Here is a 15,289-nt window from a genome sequence, read left to right as displayed (position 1 = left end):
TATGGGGGCCATAAATACCAGGGTAATGGTGGTGCAAGAAGGCCCGAATAAAGTACACGAGGACTTAGTTTAGATATTCATAGTTTTGCAGTCAGTTCATATACTGATTCTAGGTTTCTTGTTATATTTTGGAAACAGCAAGCCTAGGCAAAAGCTGTCTTGTGGTTGTTACCCAGGCCGGCCAGCTCATTTGAGAACAACAATAAATAGAGGCTTCAGTCCAGTGAAAAACTCAGCCAATAGAGATTCAGCAAGAGCCTTCTGTGCCATCTGTTAAAGGCCAGCTGAAAATCTGTTATATTCTGCCAGGCCTGTGCAGGGAATTAAGAATACATCCTTCCACAGTGGTCAATTGATATTGGATTTTGATCTTTTTAATGTGGTTTTTACGGTACAGTTTAATGTGCTTCTGTTGCAAACCACTTTGATCCATTTTATGAAATAAGCGGCATAAAATATTTTTTAGATATATAAGTAAACAAATGCATGCTGTTAAAAAATGCAATGCATCCTTTCATCAGATTGAGTGCATTATTTTACCCTCTGACCTCAAACTGAGAGTCCTTTTAAAAGAACCTTCTGATTTTGGAGGGGAGATGAATTTTTCCAGGTCTCTCTAATGGTTTGTGGTACACTTGGGTTAAGTACTTAATTCGTTCCGGAGGTCCGTTCTTAACCTGAAACTGTTCTTAACCTGAAGCACCACTTTAGCTAATGGGGCCTCCTGCTGCCACTGTGCCGCCGCTGCATAATTTCTGTTCTCATCCTGAAGCAAAGTTCTTAACCCGAGGTAATATTTCTTGGTTAGCGGAGTCTGTAACCTAAAGTATCTGTAACCTGAAGTGTATGTAACCCGAGGTAACACTGTATTCAAATGGGGATTAGAAGTGTTGTCACCATTGCCATCTAAGTCTTATTTTTCACTAAACTCTAAGAAGTTTATCTTGCTTGAACTGTATCATGAGCAAAAGAGAGGTGTGAGAAGTGGTAGTGGATGTTAGAGATTAATTTCCCCGTACCATCTTTGCAGCCCTCAAACAACTTACAAATATGTATTAAAACACTCTAATGTCTTAAACTCATTTTTATTGTATTAATTTCCAAGTGCTTTCCCCATTGAACTATTGTTTGGTGCAAATGGCATAGTCTAATGCATCTGATTGATTGGCAAATGTTTTCTGGGCATCCTGCCATCCAGCAACTGTTAGAACATGGTTGCTTGGAAAAGGCACAGAAAAGAGAACGTTGCACTCAAAAGTGTTGCTGACTCTGGTTTGACAGTCATCCCTCTTCCCAGGGAATTCTGGGAATTGTTGTTCTATGTGGAGGGATGCCTGTTTTAAGAGGCAATACCCCTGTATGGGAGAATTCAACCCCACCAAGCTATAGTTACCAGAATTCTTTAAGCAGCAATATCATTACAATTCCATTTTGTTTTTTCCATTTTTAAATGTTATGATATTAGTGAAACACTGTTGCATTATGAACTGTTTCATTACATATTTACACATAAAATCTGTTTTCTTTCTTTCTTTCTTTCTTTCTTTCTTTCTTTCTGGATGCAAACAGTTCCCTTTATGGAAAACAGTTACATAGCTAAACAAGGCTTTAAATACTTGTATGTATACTACATCTTGTAGAGTAGAAGAAATAATCTCATTACCAATAAACCCTGAACTTAGCCAATATATGCTGAATTCCTTCAATTGTTTAAACAAATGGGATTCATCTGGTTGAACTGAAGACACTTAGGTATCTAATGGAAAAACATAGAACTTAATGTTGGATGTTTCTGAAGCCATATCCATATAAAGGTTTGGCATAACTTGGATACCCAAATCTGAGGTTCCTGCATCACAGGGGGCTGGATTCAGTGGCCCTTGAGGTTCCTTCCAACTCTACAATTCTATTACAGTGGTACCTTGGGATGCGAACAGGATCCGTTCTGGAGCCCCGTTAGCATCCCGAACGGAACGCAAAACGCAACGGCATTTCGCCGCTTCCGCACATGCGCGTGACGTCATTTTGAGCGTCTGCGCATGCGCGAGCTGTGAAACCTGGAAGTAACACACTTCATTACTTCCGGGTTGCTGCGGAGCGCAACTCGAACGCGCTCAACCCGAAGCGCATTCAGCTCGAGGTATGACTGTATTCTATGATTCTGCTGATACTGCAAATTCAGTCACATCAATTTGTGCATTTTATACCAGTTGCTTTGTGCCTGTTCCTGGCAAGCACTACACCAAGTTGCAGAAGGAGCAGCAGAATGGCCTTGCCCTATTATTTGCTTATGTCAAGATTAGACAACCTGAAATCAAGAGTTGTGGCAGTCTGCTATTTCTGCTCCAGTGGTATATCTGCTTCTCAGTTGCTGTGTAAGTAGATTATTCAAGTGCAAAGGCGGGGGACGAACAAGTGGGACCTGCAACAAAATGTTTCGGTGCAGAGTTCCCCTGTTCAAGGAAACAGGCAGTCATGCTCTCTTCCCCTGCCTCTGGTTTTCCTTTCCTTCCCATCAGTATTCAGCATCCCATGGCCATTGGGCATGCTCAGTGTTCATTGCAACACCTGATCTCAGATTTAACTCCTGCTCAGAGTTTGTAGGGCAAGGATTAAATTCACAGGGTGTGGGTCTAGAAGGAACAGAACAGGCTATTTTCAGCTTGGCTTCATGAGAGTTTTTTTTATCAATTTGTTCTGCTGCTATCTACCAAGTCCTTTAGGATCCAGCTAGGTTCTGTGCTCCATAGAATTCCAATTCCCAGGTATCTGTGCCTCCATCCCCAGAGGAGAAAGAGTTGGAGGCTGGGCGCAGCGCCTCCCGGGACCAGCTCGGCATCCTCACCCGCCTCGCTGATGCAGCGCTGCGCCCAGAGCCTCCGCCTCTTCCCCGCTGGAGGAGCCGCCCTCCAGCCGCTGCCCGCCTCCTCCAGCCCCGCAAAGCTGCCAGCAGCACCGTAAAAAGGTCGGCAACTCTGGGAAAGGGGGGGGGAGGCACCGGAGCGATCTTTGCACCACGGTGCCAGATATACTTAAGACAGCCCTGCTAAGCAGTAAACTCTACACAAATCCGGAGTAGAGTCCCTAAGAAAGTTGGATGACATCTTGTATGCCTCTTTCTAGCAACTCCTGAAGCCAAGCTGGTGCCTAATAATAATAATAATAATAATAATAATAATAATAATAATTTATTTGTACCTGCCCATCTGGCTGGGTTTCCCCAGCCACTCTGGGTGGCTTCCAACAAAGATTACAAATACATTAAAATGTCACACATTAAATACTTCCCTGAACAGGGCTGCCTTCAGATGTCTTCTAAATGTCAGGTAGTTGTTTATCTCTTTGACATCTGATGGGAGGGCGTTCCACAAGGCGGGCGCCACTACCAAGAAGGCCCTCTGCCTGGTTCCCTGTAGATTTGCTTCTCGCAATGAGGGAACCGCCAGAAGGCCCTTGGCGCTGGACCTCAGCGTCCGGGCAGAACGATGGGGGTGGAGACGCTCCTTCAGGTATTGTTCTGCATTCCTTTGGATCACATCAGTGAGGCTGAGAGAGAGGTCTTGTCATCAGAGCAGCCCAGGATCTCCAGACACACTGCGCAGACCTGCACCCTAGGGAAGTCACTTTGGTGCTGATAACACAACAAAAACAACACAGGAGACAGCAGTTATGAGTTACTGGTCTCTGTAGCTGCAGTGTGGTCTCTGCAGCCACAGCAGGCATTATGATTCCTTGGTGGTTTGGCTTCACCCCCAGAGGTTGCACTCCATTGTCTTTCAAAACAAGAATTTAAACCCACCCACCTGACCTATGGCTGAATCCTAAATATATATTAGAGGCATGGACTGTGTGTGGGGAGGGGTCCTATTTATGACCCTGGGACTCGGCCCTGAACCTTGTAGCCTGGCCTACCAAAATAAGCATACGGAAATAGTTTATTTTTCAGCAACAGACTCTGAGGATGGCCTGAGTGTTAACTGACAGCTGTCTGGTTGTCGGGGTTGTTTTCTGCATTTTGCGTTGCACAACATAATGGTACATTGTCAGATATCTGAGGAGAGCTAGCCCTCGCCTGTTGGATAACAACTGATCAATTGAATAAGTGATCTACTGCAGCGCTTTCCAATAAGGGTAATTATATGCTGTCAGCACTCTTTGTGAACAAATAATGAGGAAAGCATTGATTCATTGGTTTGGTGGGGGAAGGGAGCCCTTTTTGAGAAGCGCCTGTGTGCAAATCCTGAGAACTTGCTTCATGGCTCACTTCACAGCCAGTTCGTATTATCATGTTTCAGGTCTCTGGGAGCCCAGACAGTCTGAACAAAAGAAATTACTTCATTTCTTGCGATAAGTTATTGAAACCTAGGAGAGGAATGACAGAAATAATTATGTGCTGATGATATGTTTTGCATTCAAATGGTTTGTGTGAGGTTTTGTAGTGTAGGTGCAATACTGGTTTTGCTAGAGTGTGTTGGAAGCACACAGGGCGAAGCAGAGAGGTCTCACTCCAGAGATCTCCCTCCCTGGCACCTTGAATGCTTTTTGCAATAGTGTCCCAAGGGCCTAGGAGCAAAGAGGCCCTAGTACAGGCATAGACAGACTCAGTCCTCCAGATGTTTTGGGACTACAGCTCCCATGATCCCTAGCTAACCAGACCAGTGGTCAGGGATGATGGGAATTGGAGTCCCAAAACATCTGGAGGGCCGAGTTTGCCTATGCCTGCGCTAGGACGTACAAAGGCACTTTGTGGTGGAAATTGCACCACTTGGTCATAGCAATGAAAATCTGTTGTGAAGTTGCGTGTTGACTGCATCCTTTCAAAATGATTAGCTTCATCATCTCTTTTATGTGCTAGTTATCTATGTGCATTTATCTACCTGTCAGAGAAAGGGAGAGAACACTTGACAACTTTATTCATCCGATTGCATATAGGCCGTGTTATTTTGCTTTTAATCAGACCACAATTTAAAGTCAGGAACTATTTTTTCTCTGCTGAGTATAAATTGTGTCTCCACTGGAGTAGTCAGGGAGAAAACATGAATGCTTCAAATAGAGAGAGAGAGAGAGAGAGAGAGAGAGAGAGAGAGAGAGAGTGTACACACACACAGAGAGAGAGAGAGAGTCAGATTAGATCAAACCCTATGAATTTGTAACAGGCGAAGCCACATAACCTCAGCAGACATGCAGAAGAGCAGCATTAATGTACTAATGGGCACTGTGCCTGTGGCTGATCCCCCTCACAAAATGATATATTTTGCTGGGTCTGGGAGTAAAAAGGAAAGTGCATTGTCTTGCCAATAGATTTATTATTGGCTTTTGTAGACAAAAACAAAGCTCAGACGAAAGCCTTGTTTTGGCACCGCTCCAAGGTATTTTTTCTTGCTCTTGCTGGACACCAGTTAAATTTGTCTGACATTCAATGAAAGAATGGCATGCTGCAATAATTAGTTTTATATGCCTCCTGAAAAACGTCCAGACATTTACTTTGTTCTGTGTTCTCACCCTCTGCACCAAGCAGTTGACTTTCATTAGTGATACACAGTACAGGATGCACTCAGTGATGAATCAGACTGGGAGTGACTGGGGATGTTGTAGCACCGGCAGCTGCTCAAATGCACAAGTTCTTTGCACTTCCAGCTGTTGCAGTGCTGCTGCAGTGCGCAAAGGAGAACATGTAGAGAAAAGTTCATGAGCCACAGAAGCACATCTAGTTTTCAGATCCTTCCAGCACAAGTTGCTCTTTGGACGTGACAGAAGCAGTACGACAACCCAGAAGTGATACAAGTGAGACATAAATCAAACAGCAGCTGATTTAAATCAAGCGTGCCACCTGCGGTTCCTCTAAACTCTAGCTCTCCTTGCACAAATTGCGACCCATGAAGCTGAGCATCAGACAGTGAACATGCATTATGGCCTGCCATGCATGCACATGGCGAAAAGAAAAAGGGTTATCGTGCTCCTGGCGAGCTGACACACAGGGCTATGTTTGGCTTGATGCATCACAACTTGCACATGTCTGCATTAGAAAAGCAGTTCCAGGTAAAAACAAACGCATTGCTAAATCCATGACAATACAGTTCTGTGAAAAGGATGATACAGTGGTACCTCGGGTTACATACGCTTCAGGTTACAGACGCTTCAGGTTACAGACTCGGCTAACCCAGAAATAGTATCTCAAGTTAAGAACTTTGCTTCAGGATGAGAACAGAAATCGTGCTCCGGCGGCACAGTGGCAGCGGGAGGCCCCATTAGCTAAAGTGGTGCTTCAGGTTAAGAACAGTTTCAGCTAAAGAACGGACCTCCAGAACGAATTAAGTACTTAACCTGAGGTACCACTATATTGTTAACTGAGATAGCTCAGCTGGTGGAGCCTGAAATTCTTAATCTCAGGATTGTAGGTTTGAGCACCACATTGGGCAAAAGATTGCAGGGGATTAGACCAGATACCCTCACGGCCCCTTCGAAATCTATGATTCTATAGAAGTCACAGAGTATTCAGTGTGTGTTCTTTCTCTCAATAATTTATCTGAATCATAGAATCATAGAATGTTCGCTTTTGCTTGAACAAAAGGAGAAAATGTTAGTGAACTAACTGTTGCCGCCTTTGGATTTTTAAAAAAGTAGCACTACTGGCCAAAGGGACGTGGGTAGTGTTGTGGTCTAAACCACTGAGCCTCTTGGGCTTGCCAATCAGAAGGTCGGTGGTTCGAATCCCTGCGACGGGGTGAGCTCCTGTTGCTCGGTCCTTGCTCCTACCAACCTAGCAATTCAAAAGCACGTCAAAGTGCAAGTAGATAAATAGGTACCTCTCCAGTGGGAAGGTAAATGGTGTTTCCGTGCACTGATCTGGTTTCGCCAGAAGCAGCTTAGTCATGCTGGCCACATGACCCGGAAGCTGTACTCCGGCTCCCTTGGCCAATAAAGTGAGATGAGCGCCGCAACCCCAGAGTCGGTCACGACTGGACATAATGGTCAGGGGTCCCTTTACCTTTAATGAGGCTAGCACTCTTATGTGGATCTTCCCTATTCCCTGTTTAATTCTGTCTGAATTCTTATTTGAGGACACTGGGTGAGTCCTGAGGTTTTTCAGCATGGTGTTTGGGTCTTAAGTTCAATGCCACTCTTCATTCAGAAGTAAATGGATTACCTGTTGGGTCCGAGAAATAAAATGCTTTTGGTCATGATGCTTTAGGTCATTCTTATATAAGTATTAAGAGTCATGGTAGTGTAGCGACAGAGACATACTACCCAGAAACGTGAAATCTGATGTGAAGGTATATAATGCAACAGTCTTGCTGAAGCACTGATGATCCAGGTCTATTCGATGCCTGGGAATCCTGTGTACACCATACTGACTCTTGTGATGAAATTAAAATCTAGTTCTGCATCTCTTCAAAAACACACAGGCAGATAGACCCATCTTTGGACAAACTGTATGCAATTGTATGAGAATGAAGGGAATTTAATTCTAACAAAGGCCAGATGGTGGTATCTTTCCAAGGAATAATTTTGTTCCTATTTAGCACGTGAAGACAATACAATTTTAAAAATAAAACCCAGCAAGTCCCACCCCGCAAAAAAAACCCTATTATCCTTTCAGCTTTCCTGACAAGACTTTACTTTATCCAGCCAAGAAACATAATGTACTTGTACACACCAGTGAATTGATTCTTGGGCTAGGATAATGAAAGTGTGTGTTTGGGTCCGTGATTACAAGAGACATTCCTTTTTGCAATGTTTTGTGCTGGGAGTTTGTCAGCTCCTTAAGGAATAAGGAGTTGTGAGAACTGCGAGAGGGCTAAATGGGCCACACATTCTCTATCCAGCGCCAAGGACAGAATATTGCTTTGGAGGTTTACAAACAACTGCTGAGGCGTCTCTTTCATATTGGCTGAAACTATTTGGATCCCAGCAAATGTCCGTTATGTTTCGCTTCTTTCAAAGAAGAGAACCCAAAGCATTTGCTTCCAAAACATGCCTTTTCTGCTTATGCAGAACATATGGGGAACAAACCAGTGGGAAGACCCTCCAATGGCCCCTCACAGAAGCGAATAAGCTCCACTGGGCCCATTCAAGAGGCTTTGCTGCTGGATTGCACCCTTTGCTGTTGCATTCAGCTCTGTTGCCATTTTACTTATTTGGATTTTGTTGACTCCAGTAGAACAATGACCCTCCCATTTTCTTTCTTTCTGATAAGTCTTTCCAATGCGCCCATATGCCATCCTTGTGGAAGCTGTGTATGTAGAAGTCTAGTTCTCAAATTCAAAAGTGAGGAAAGGAATTCTGGACACTCATGGTGACTATGACCCTACAACGTTTAACCGTCTGGCATACCTGCCTTTTGCGAGTATATTGTTGGGTCTAGGTTCAAAATCAACCATCAAGCTCATTGGGCAACCTTGGACTGGTCAACCTTGGCTCTAGATAAACTAGAAGCTGTAACCAATATCTGTTCAACACTTGGGGTTTCTTGGGGAAGACAAATCACGAAGCTGGGCTCCTACATAATGCTAAGCCAAACTATGGCTTGGCTGCAGGTAGTGTGGCAGCAGCAGGACTCAGGAAAGAACAAAGTGGGCACAGTTTTATCTCTGGCCATCAGCATGCTTGAATATCCACGTTAAACCATAGTTTGGCTTTCCATTGCGGCCATTTTATAAATTAATGTTTTATTTATTTATTTATTGATGTTTAGTTACTCCCTCCCAGTTAAATGGTGGAACTGATAGCAAGCAAATACCACCAGGAATCAGGATTCCTGAAGAATCTACCCTTAGCAAGGTATATAGATGCTCCAGCTCCTTCCTTCCATTCTAGCCATGTAAACAGGCGCAGCGAGATGAGATCACATAACAACCGTCCTAAAAGATCTGCTTCCTGGTTCCCTGTGTGCTACTGGGCTTGGTTCAAGGTGATAGTGATGGTTTACTAAGCCCTGTATTTGCAGGAACAGCTATTCCAGTAGCCAATTTGATTCCTAAGATTGACTGAGCATGGAGCAGGGCTCTGTTCACAGTCCCTGCCGGCATTTGGAGACTTGCAGAAGTGTCTTCTCCATGATAGGGCCCCAACGCCGGATTGATTTCCTATTTGAGGTGTATCCATCTCCTGAACTGTTTGGTTTCAGACTCCAACTGAAAACATTTGCACCAAGATTTCACAGTCTGATAAAGGGGGTGGTACTCATCAAAAATGCATGTATTTCTATTTTAATTCATCCTGTACAGTTCTCTGTAGTATTTGTATGTTTTCAGTGCTGCTCTATTGTGGCTTGCTCATATGTTTGATGTACGTTGCATTACTGAGGAATATTGATTTAAAAACCTCACAAATAATTCCATGCAGCTCCCTGCAGTCATGAGAACTGAATTTTACCAAACTTTCACTAAACTTTTTTCTTTTCTTTTGTCTTTTCTTTAGAAAAACTCTACAATTCAAATGGACGGGAGCTGAGGCGGGCCCTCTTCTCCCTGAAACAAATATTTCAAGTAAGTGAGCCTTTGTTCAGGTTCTTTTTGTCTGCCATTCAGGCTGGTTTCCATAAGATTACATAGGTACAGCTTTGTTTAACAGGAAGCTAGAAGATATTGGAAGCAGTTATGGGCAGGCAAGCACATTATTTACCCTTTTTGAGTGTTTCTCCAGGTCCTTGACTTCATTTTGTCTGGAAGGGTGGATGAAGCAAAATACCTTTTGCACCCCATCCACTTTAGCACTCACCACCCATAGTGGAAAAAAGAGAATCCCAATGGCACTATAAATACTCCCCCTCTCTTAAAAGGAAGGTTTCTTTCTTGCTTCCTGAAAATACTAGTGGTGAGAGCAGTATCCTTTGTTCTGTGTGCTCCCCCTGCAATGTCAGGGGTTGAAAGGGGAAGGGTGCAAAACAGCAAGCAGAGTGGGGGGTCACCAGCCATTTATTGTGGCTTGACACCCCTCCTCCCTTTCATTTTTGCAGTCCTGGGCAGGTAGCAAAATGATAAATAAATCCTGTGCATTGTCCGTTGGGCTGAAATTTTCAATGTCGGGTTTAGTTAATAAATAGGTGATGCAGAAGAGACCGCTCTTCCATACACTGATCTAAGCTATGTTTTTTATACATATTTCTGTAAGAGTTTTTCCCAAAAAACCTTGATCAATTATGTATTATGTCGTGCAAATATTAGGCAACAGATTGTGAGCAAAATTGGGTATAAAATCTCTCTCTCTCTCTGCATACATACACACTCACACACACATTCATACACACACACACTCATATACACACAGCATTATGTCATGAATCCATTAATCATTGCTAACAATTGTGCTTTTCAAAGCTTTTAGAGCATCTCTTTTTCAGTCTGTTGAAAAGATTAACTTGAAGGTGTTCAGAGTCATAGAATCTTATCAGCGAGATAAATAAAATGTCACACACTTCACTCCTAAAGAGTCATCAATCATCCTTAGGAGAGGAGAAGGAGTATTCCCCAATTGCTTCATTGATCTGAGGAAGGAGGTGTGGCACATAGAACACCCTGGTTCATGAAAAGAATGATGGATGACTCCTCAGGGACTGGAGTAGATGAATTTGATTTAGGGGCTTCATTTGTAGCTTGCCAGAGCTTTCTGTATTCAGCTACGAGAAGAAGAGAATACCCTCTGTTTGATGACTTCAATCTTTTCTAGTAAATTGCTTAGATTCTGTCACAAAGAGGAGAAAACATTTTATTCCCCCCAACGTCTATGTTACAAACTAGTACTTTGAAATTTTGTTTTCATCCTTGTTATTTTCTGTTGACAAAATTCCTTTCACATATACAGTGGAACCTCGGGTTGCGGACATAATCTGTGACGGAGACATGTCCGCAACCCGCAGCGCTTGCATCCTGAAGTGCCGCGTCTGTGCAGGCGCGATTTGGCCTTCTGCGCATGCGGAAAGCACGATTTAGCGTTTCTGCGCATGCGCGAGCAGCGAAACCCGGAAGTAACCCGTTCTGGTACTTTGGGGTTTCCTGCAGTCCACAACCCGAAAACACGTGACCTGAAGTGTCAGTAACGTGAGGTATGACTGTACAAGCCAAAATAGGTTTAGGATTGTGGTCATTGATTTAAATTATCCATTGGGACATTGTATCACACATGATAAACCACTGGTGAACAGCACTGGACTTCTCATGGTGTGGAAAGAAGAAGCCTTTGATGGCTTGCTTTTGAGGAGAAGGGTAGACCTACCTCCTCACATAGTTAGACCCACCACCTCCTGAAGGGGAGAACTTCCCCCAAAGGTACCACCGCGCAAAGGGGTACACATGCCCTGTTTTCACTTTAATTGGGGAGAGGGGCCATGATTGATGAACAGGAGTAATCTTGCCTCTGGAATTGGTGACTGTTCAGGTGAACATTCTTAACATCTCCTTTCAGACATTCATGCTCTGTGTGCACAAGTCAGGAGTGGAGCGAGTGGGGCTGGTGCATGCAGGAACATTCTAAGTAGGACTGGCGTCTGTTTGTGCCTACGCAGTTTGTGCCTACGTGTGTGCAGCTGCAGTCTTGGACTTGCCTAGGGGTGAGCGTCCATTGCTCTGTCCCAGCTGCTGCCAACCTAGCAGTTCAAAAGCACACCAGTGCAAGTAGATAAGTAGGTACTGCTGTGGCGGGAAAGTAAATGGTGTTTCCGTGCGCTCTGGTTTCTGTCACGGTGTTCCATTGCGCCAGAAGCATTTTAATCATGCTGGTCACATAACCTGGAAAGCTGTCTGTGGACAAGCGCTGGCTCCCTTGGTCTGAAAAGTAAGATGAGCACCGCACTCCATAGTCGCCTTTGACTGGACTTAACCATCCAGGGGTCCTTTACCTTACCTTTACCTTCCTTACAATGGTGTTTGTAAAAGTCAGTTATTGTTAGTGTTGTGGACTCATTTGGCAGTCTCACCAGCTATTTTTGAACGTGAAACGAAAACGACCACTGACAATAATTTAAAACAGAAAATCAGCTGGAATTTCTATGATGCCCAAGTATTAAATGTCATTGTTGTTCTGTAGCAATACTAGTTTTGCCTGGTTGCGGTTCCCTTCCATTAAGTGCTGTTACGTAGATGTATTATTTGTTGCAGCTGAATAGAGCTTTTGATTTTAAGAACTCTTAGAGCACAATCCAGGTTACATACCGTGGATCTTAGTTAGGTTTACTAAAAAAAAAGTTAAACATGCTTAATTCTCCTTATTTAAATTAGTGGAACTTCAAAGTGCTTAACTGGCTGGATTGCATACTTACTTTCCAGTTTAGTTTTATTATTCAAATATTCTTGAATGTGATCCACAGTTTGACTTTACAATTTTCATGTGAGGCTGTTTTCTCTTATTTGCTTGGTAATTGAAGTTGATTACATGCATACGTAAATAATTTTATTTGTATGCCGCCTTTCCATAGTTAAAACAATGCTCAGGGCAGCTTACAACATGGGAAAAACCACATAATCCACAACGTTAGAAAAGTAGTGATAAACACACCCCAAAAAATGCCCATCAAAAAGTACACAGCCAAATTGAACAATTTCCGCATAGTTCAAGTAAGATCTAAGATAAAGATGCAAAATTAATTGAAACAAAATAAAATTAAAAAATTCCTTCCAGTAGCACCTCAGAGACCAGCTAAGTTAGTTCTTGGTATGAGCTTTCGTGTTCATGCACACTTCTTCAGATACACTGAAACAGAAGTCACCAGGCCCTTATATATAGCGAGAGGGTGGGGAGGGGTATTACTCAGAAGGGTGGTGGGAATGGGTGATTGGCTGATTGGTCTGGTAAACCTGTTGACAACTGTTAACGACTGCAATTGGTCTTACAGGAAAAAGCAAGGGGTGAGATGGCTAAAAATAGCTTTATCATGTATAATGAGATAAGAATCCAATGTCTCTATGCAGACCAGGTCTCTCCATGGTTTTAAGTTTGGTAAAGGTAAAGGTAAAGGTACCCCTGCCCATACGGGCCAGTCTTGACAGACTCTAGGGTTGTGTGCTCATCTCACTCTATAGGCCGGGAGCCAGCGCTGTCCGAAGACACTTCCGGGTCATGTGGCCAGCGTGACAAGCTGCATCTGGCGAGCCAGCACAGCACACGGAACGCCGTTTACCTTCCCGCTGGTAAGCGGTCCCTATTTATCTACTTGCACCCGGGGGTGCTTTCGAACTGCTAGGTTGGCAGGCGCTGGGACCGAACGACGGGAGCGCACCCCGCCGCGGGGATTCGAACCGCCGACCATGCGATCGGCAAGTCCTAGGCGCTGAGGTTTTACCCACAGCGCCACCCGCATCCCTTTTAAGTTTGGTAATAAGTTGCAATTCAGCAACTTCTCTTTCCAGTCTATTTCTGAAATTCTTTTGTAATAAGACAGCTACTTTGAGATCTTGTCTAGAATGTCCTGGGAGACCGAAGTGTTAATTTATGCAAAATTAATATCAGTAACAGCAACAACAACCCCCCAACCAAACCCTCTAAACAACACCTCAGCTCAGTAGTGTGGCAATGTGGCCCTGCAGAGCAGTGGTGTTGCTTGGGTTCCCACTTACAAGTGTGCCAAAAATGGGGCTGAAAATGGGCGGGAAGGAATGGGTCAAGGGCGGAGTGGGGAAGTCCCCACTTATGTCCTGTAAGGGAACCCAGTGTAAGTGGCTTCTACTGGGGAGCCACAGAAGAATGTGGTTGGTCAAGGGAGCTGTGGACATAAAAAACTTGAAAACTGCTTTAGGCTATTTATCCTGGCAGCCCCTAAACCAGAGGGTATAAACAAATATAACAACCCCTATTTGCATCCCCATCCCCAAAATGCATAATCCTGCAAAATTTAACCAGTCTCCTTAAAGTTATCATTTGTTGCTCAGGGGAAAGATGTAAGGAAAGGAAATAGAACTCAAGAAGCAGAAAAAATTCCTGCAGTCTCAACTCAGACAGGCATTTGTCGTTTTTGGGCTATTCTTACTACTCCCAGTCCTATAATGTGTTCCTGTTCTTTGAATGTGAAGATTCTTCATAGTTTTGGATGGTTCCTGTCTCTTTTGCCACTTTAAATCAGCTTCTTCCTCTGAGGAGTCAAATCACATTCCCTGCACGATCAGCTTCATGGGAACTTGGGAGAGTGAGAAAACCTGTGTTTCTTCTGATTCAGCAGTAAAACACTGGATTCTCCAGAGAAAGCTCCAGGAGAGAACAAAATCCCTGCTTGGACATGGATCTGGAAAACGTGGATCCCTGCCTAGAAACTGCATAGGAAAGCTAAGTGGGGATGAGCCCTAAATTAATTTTCAGGAAAGCAGAGTCTGGATAGCCGAGGAGGAACTTAGCAAAGACCGATTCTGTAAGCATCAGTGCAACTGGAACAGACCACTAGGAATATATAACATCAGTTTTATAACAACTTCACTGGCACCCAGTTATTTGCCCTCAAAACCTCAAACAGCCCAGACCCAAGTTACCTTAAGGACCACCTTCTTCCTGTGCCCCTGCTTGGTCTGTTCATCAGCCACCAACTCTCTGCCGCTGCACCCACATTAACCCCCTAAAGTAGGCATAGGCAAACTCTGCCCTCCAGATGTTTTGGAACTACAACTCCCATCGTCCCTAGCTAACAGGACCTGTGGTCAGGGATGATGGGAGTTGTACAGTCATATCTCGGGTTAAATATGCTTCAGGTTGAGCGTTTTCAAGTTACGCTCTGCGGTGACCCGGAAGTAACAGAACGCGTTGCTTCCGGGTTTCGCCGCTCGCGCATGCGCAGACACTCAAAATGACATCACGCACATACGCGGAAGCGGCAAAACGCAACCTGCGCACATGCAGATGCGCAGTCACATGTTACATTCTACTCAGCATGCGAACGGGGCTCTGGAACGGATCCTGTTTGCATCCAGAGGTAGCACTGTAGTTCCAAAACATCTGGAGGGCCTAGTTTGCCTATGCCTGCCCTAAAGCTTCCCTTCCCAGTGGTGCAGCAGGTGAACACATTAAACTGCCTTACACTGAGTCGAACCAGTGGCTTCCTCTTCTGGAAGTTCTCAAAGGACAATCTAAACCCAAGACAATCTAGCAGAGAGGCCAGGGAATGAAGCAAGGCCACACAACTCCCTCCCGGCGAGGTTTGTCTTGCTCTTTCTTCTCTTTTTAAGTTTCAGGCATCTGGCAATGCCGGCATTTTCCTGCAGATGTTTGGGGCCTCTTGATTGTGCTGCTGATACTGCTTTTCTTTGCTAGGCTTCTGCTGTTTTTATTAATGTGCTGTTGAATTTTTCTTTCCTGGTTTTAACCTGCGTTT

The 15,289-nt window shown here is 44.1% G+C and overlaps 1 protein-coding gene across 16 annotated transcripts in view; it reads left to right on the top strand.

The window, feature by feature from the left end:
- The window catches only part of FHOD3 (formin homology 2 domain containing 3), a 331,840-nt gene that overhangs the window by 157,056 nt on the left and 159,495 nt on the right, over nt 1-15,289 (top strand). For all 16 annotated transcript variants that reach the window (XM_053360836.1, XM_053360827.1, XM_053360833.1 and 13 more), the window contains exon 4: nt 9,421-9,488. In XM_053360836.1, coding sequence (XP_053216811.1) covers nt 9,421-9,488 — 68 coding nt within the window. The remainder of the gene's footprint in view (nt 1-9,420; nt 9,489-15,289) is intronic.

Source organism: Podarcis raffonei, chromosome 13 (assembly GCF_027172205.1).
Source record: "Podarcis raffonei isolate rPodRaf1 chromosome 13, rPodRaf1.pri, whole genome shotgun sequence".
Classification (NCBI taxonomy): Eukaryota; Metazoa; Chordata; class Lepidosauria; order Squamata; family Lacertidae; genus Podarcis; species Podarcis raffonei.
This window is presented reverse-complemented; position numbering and strand designations above follow the sequence as displayed.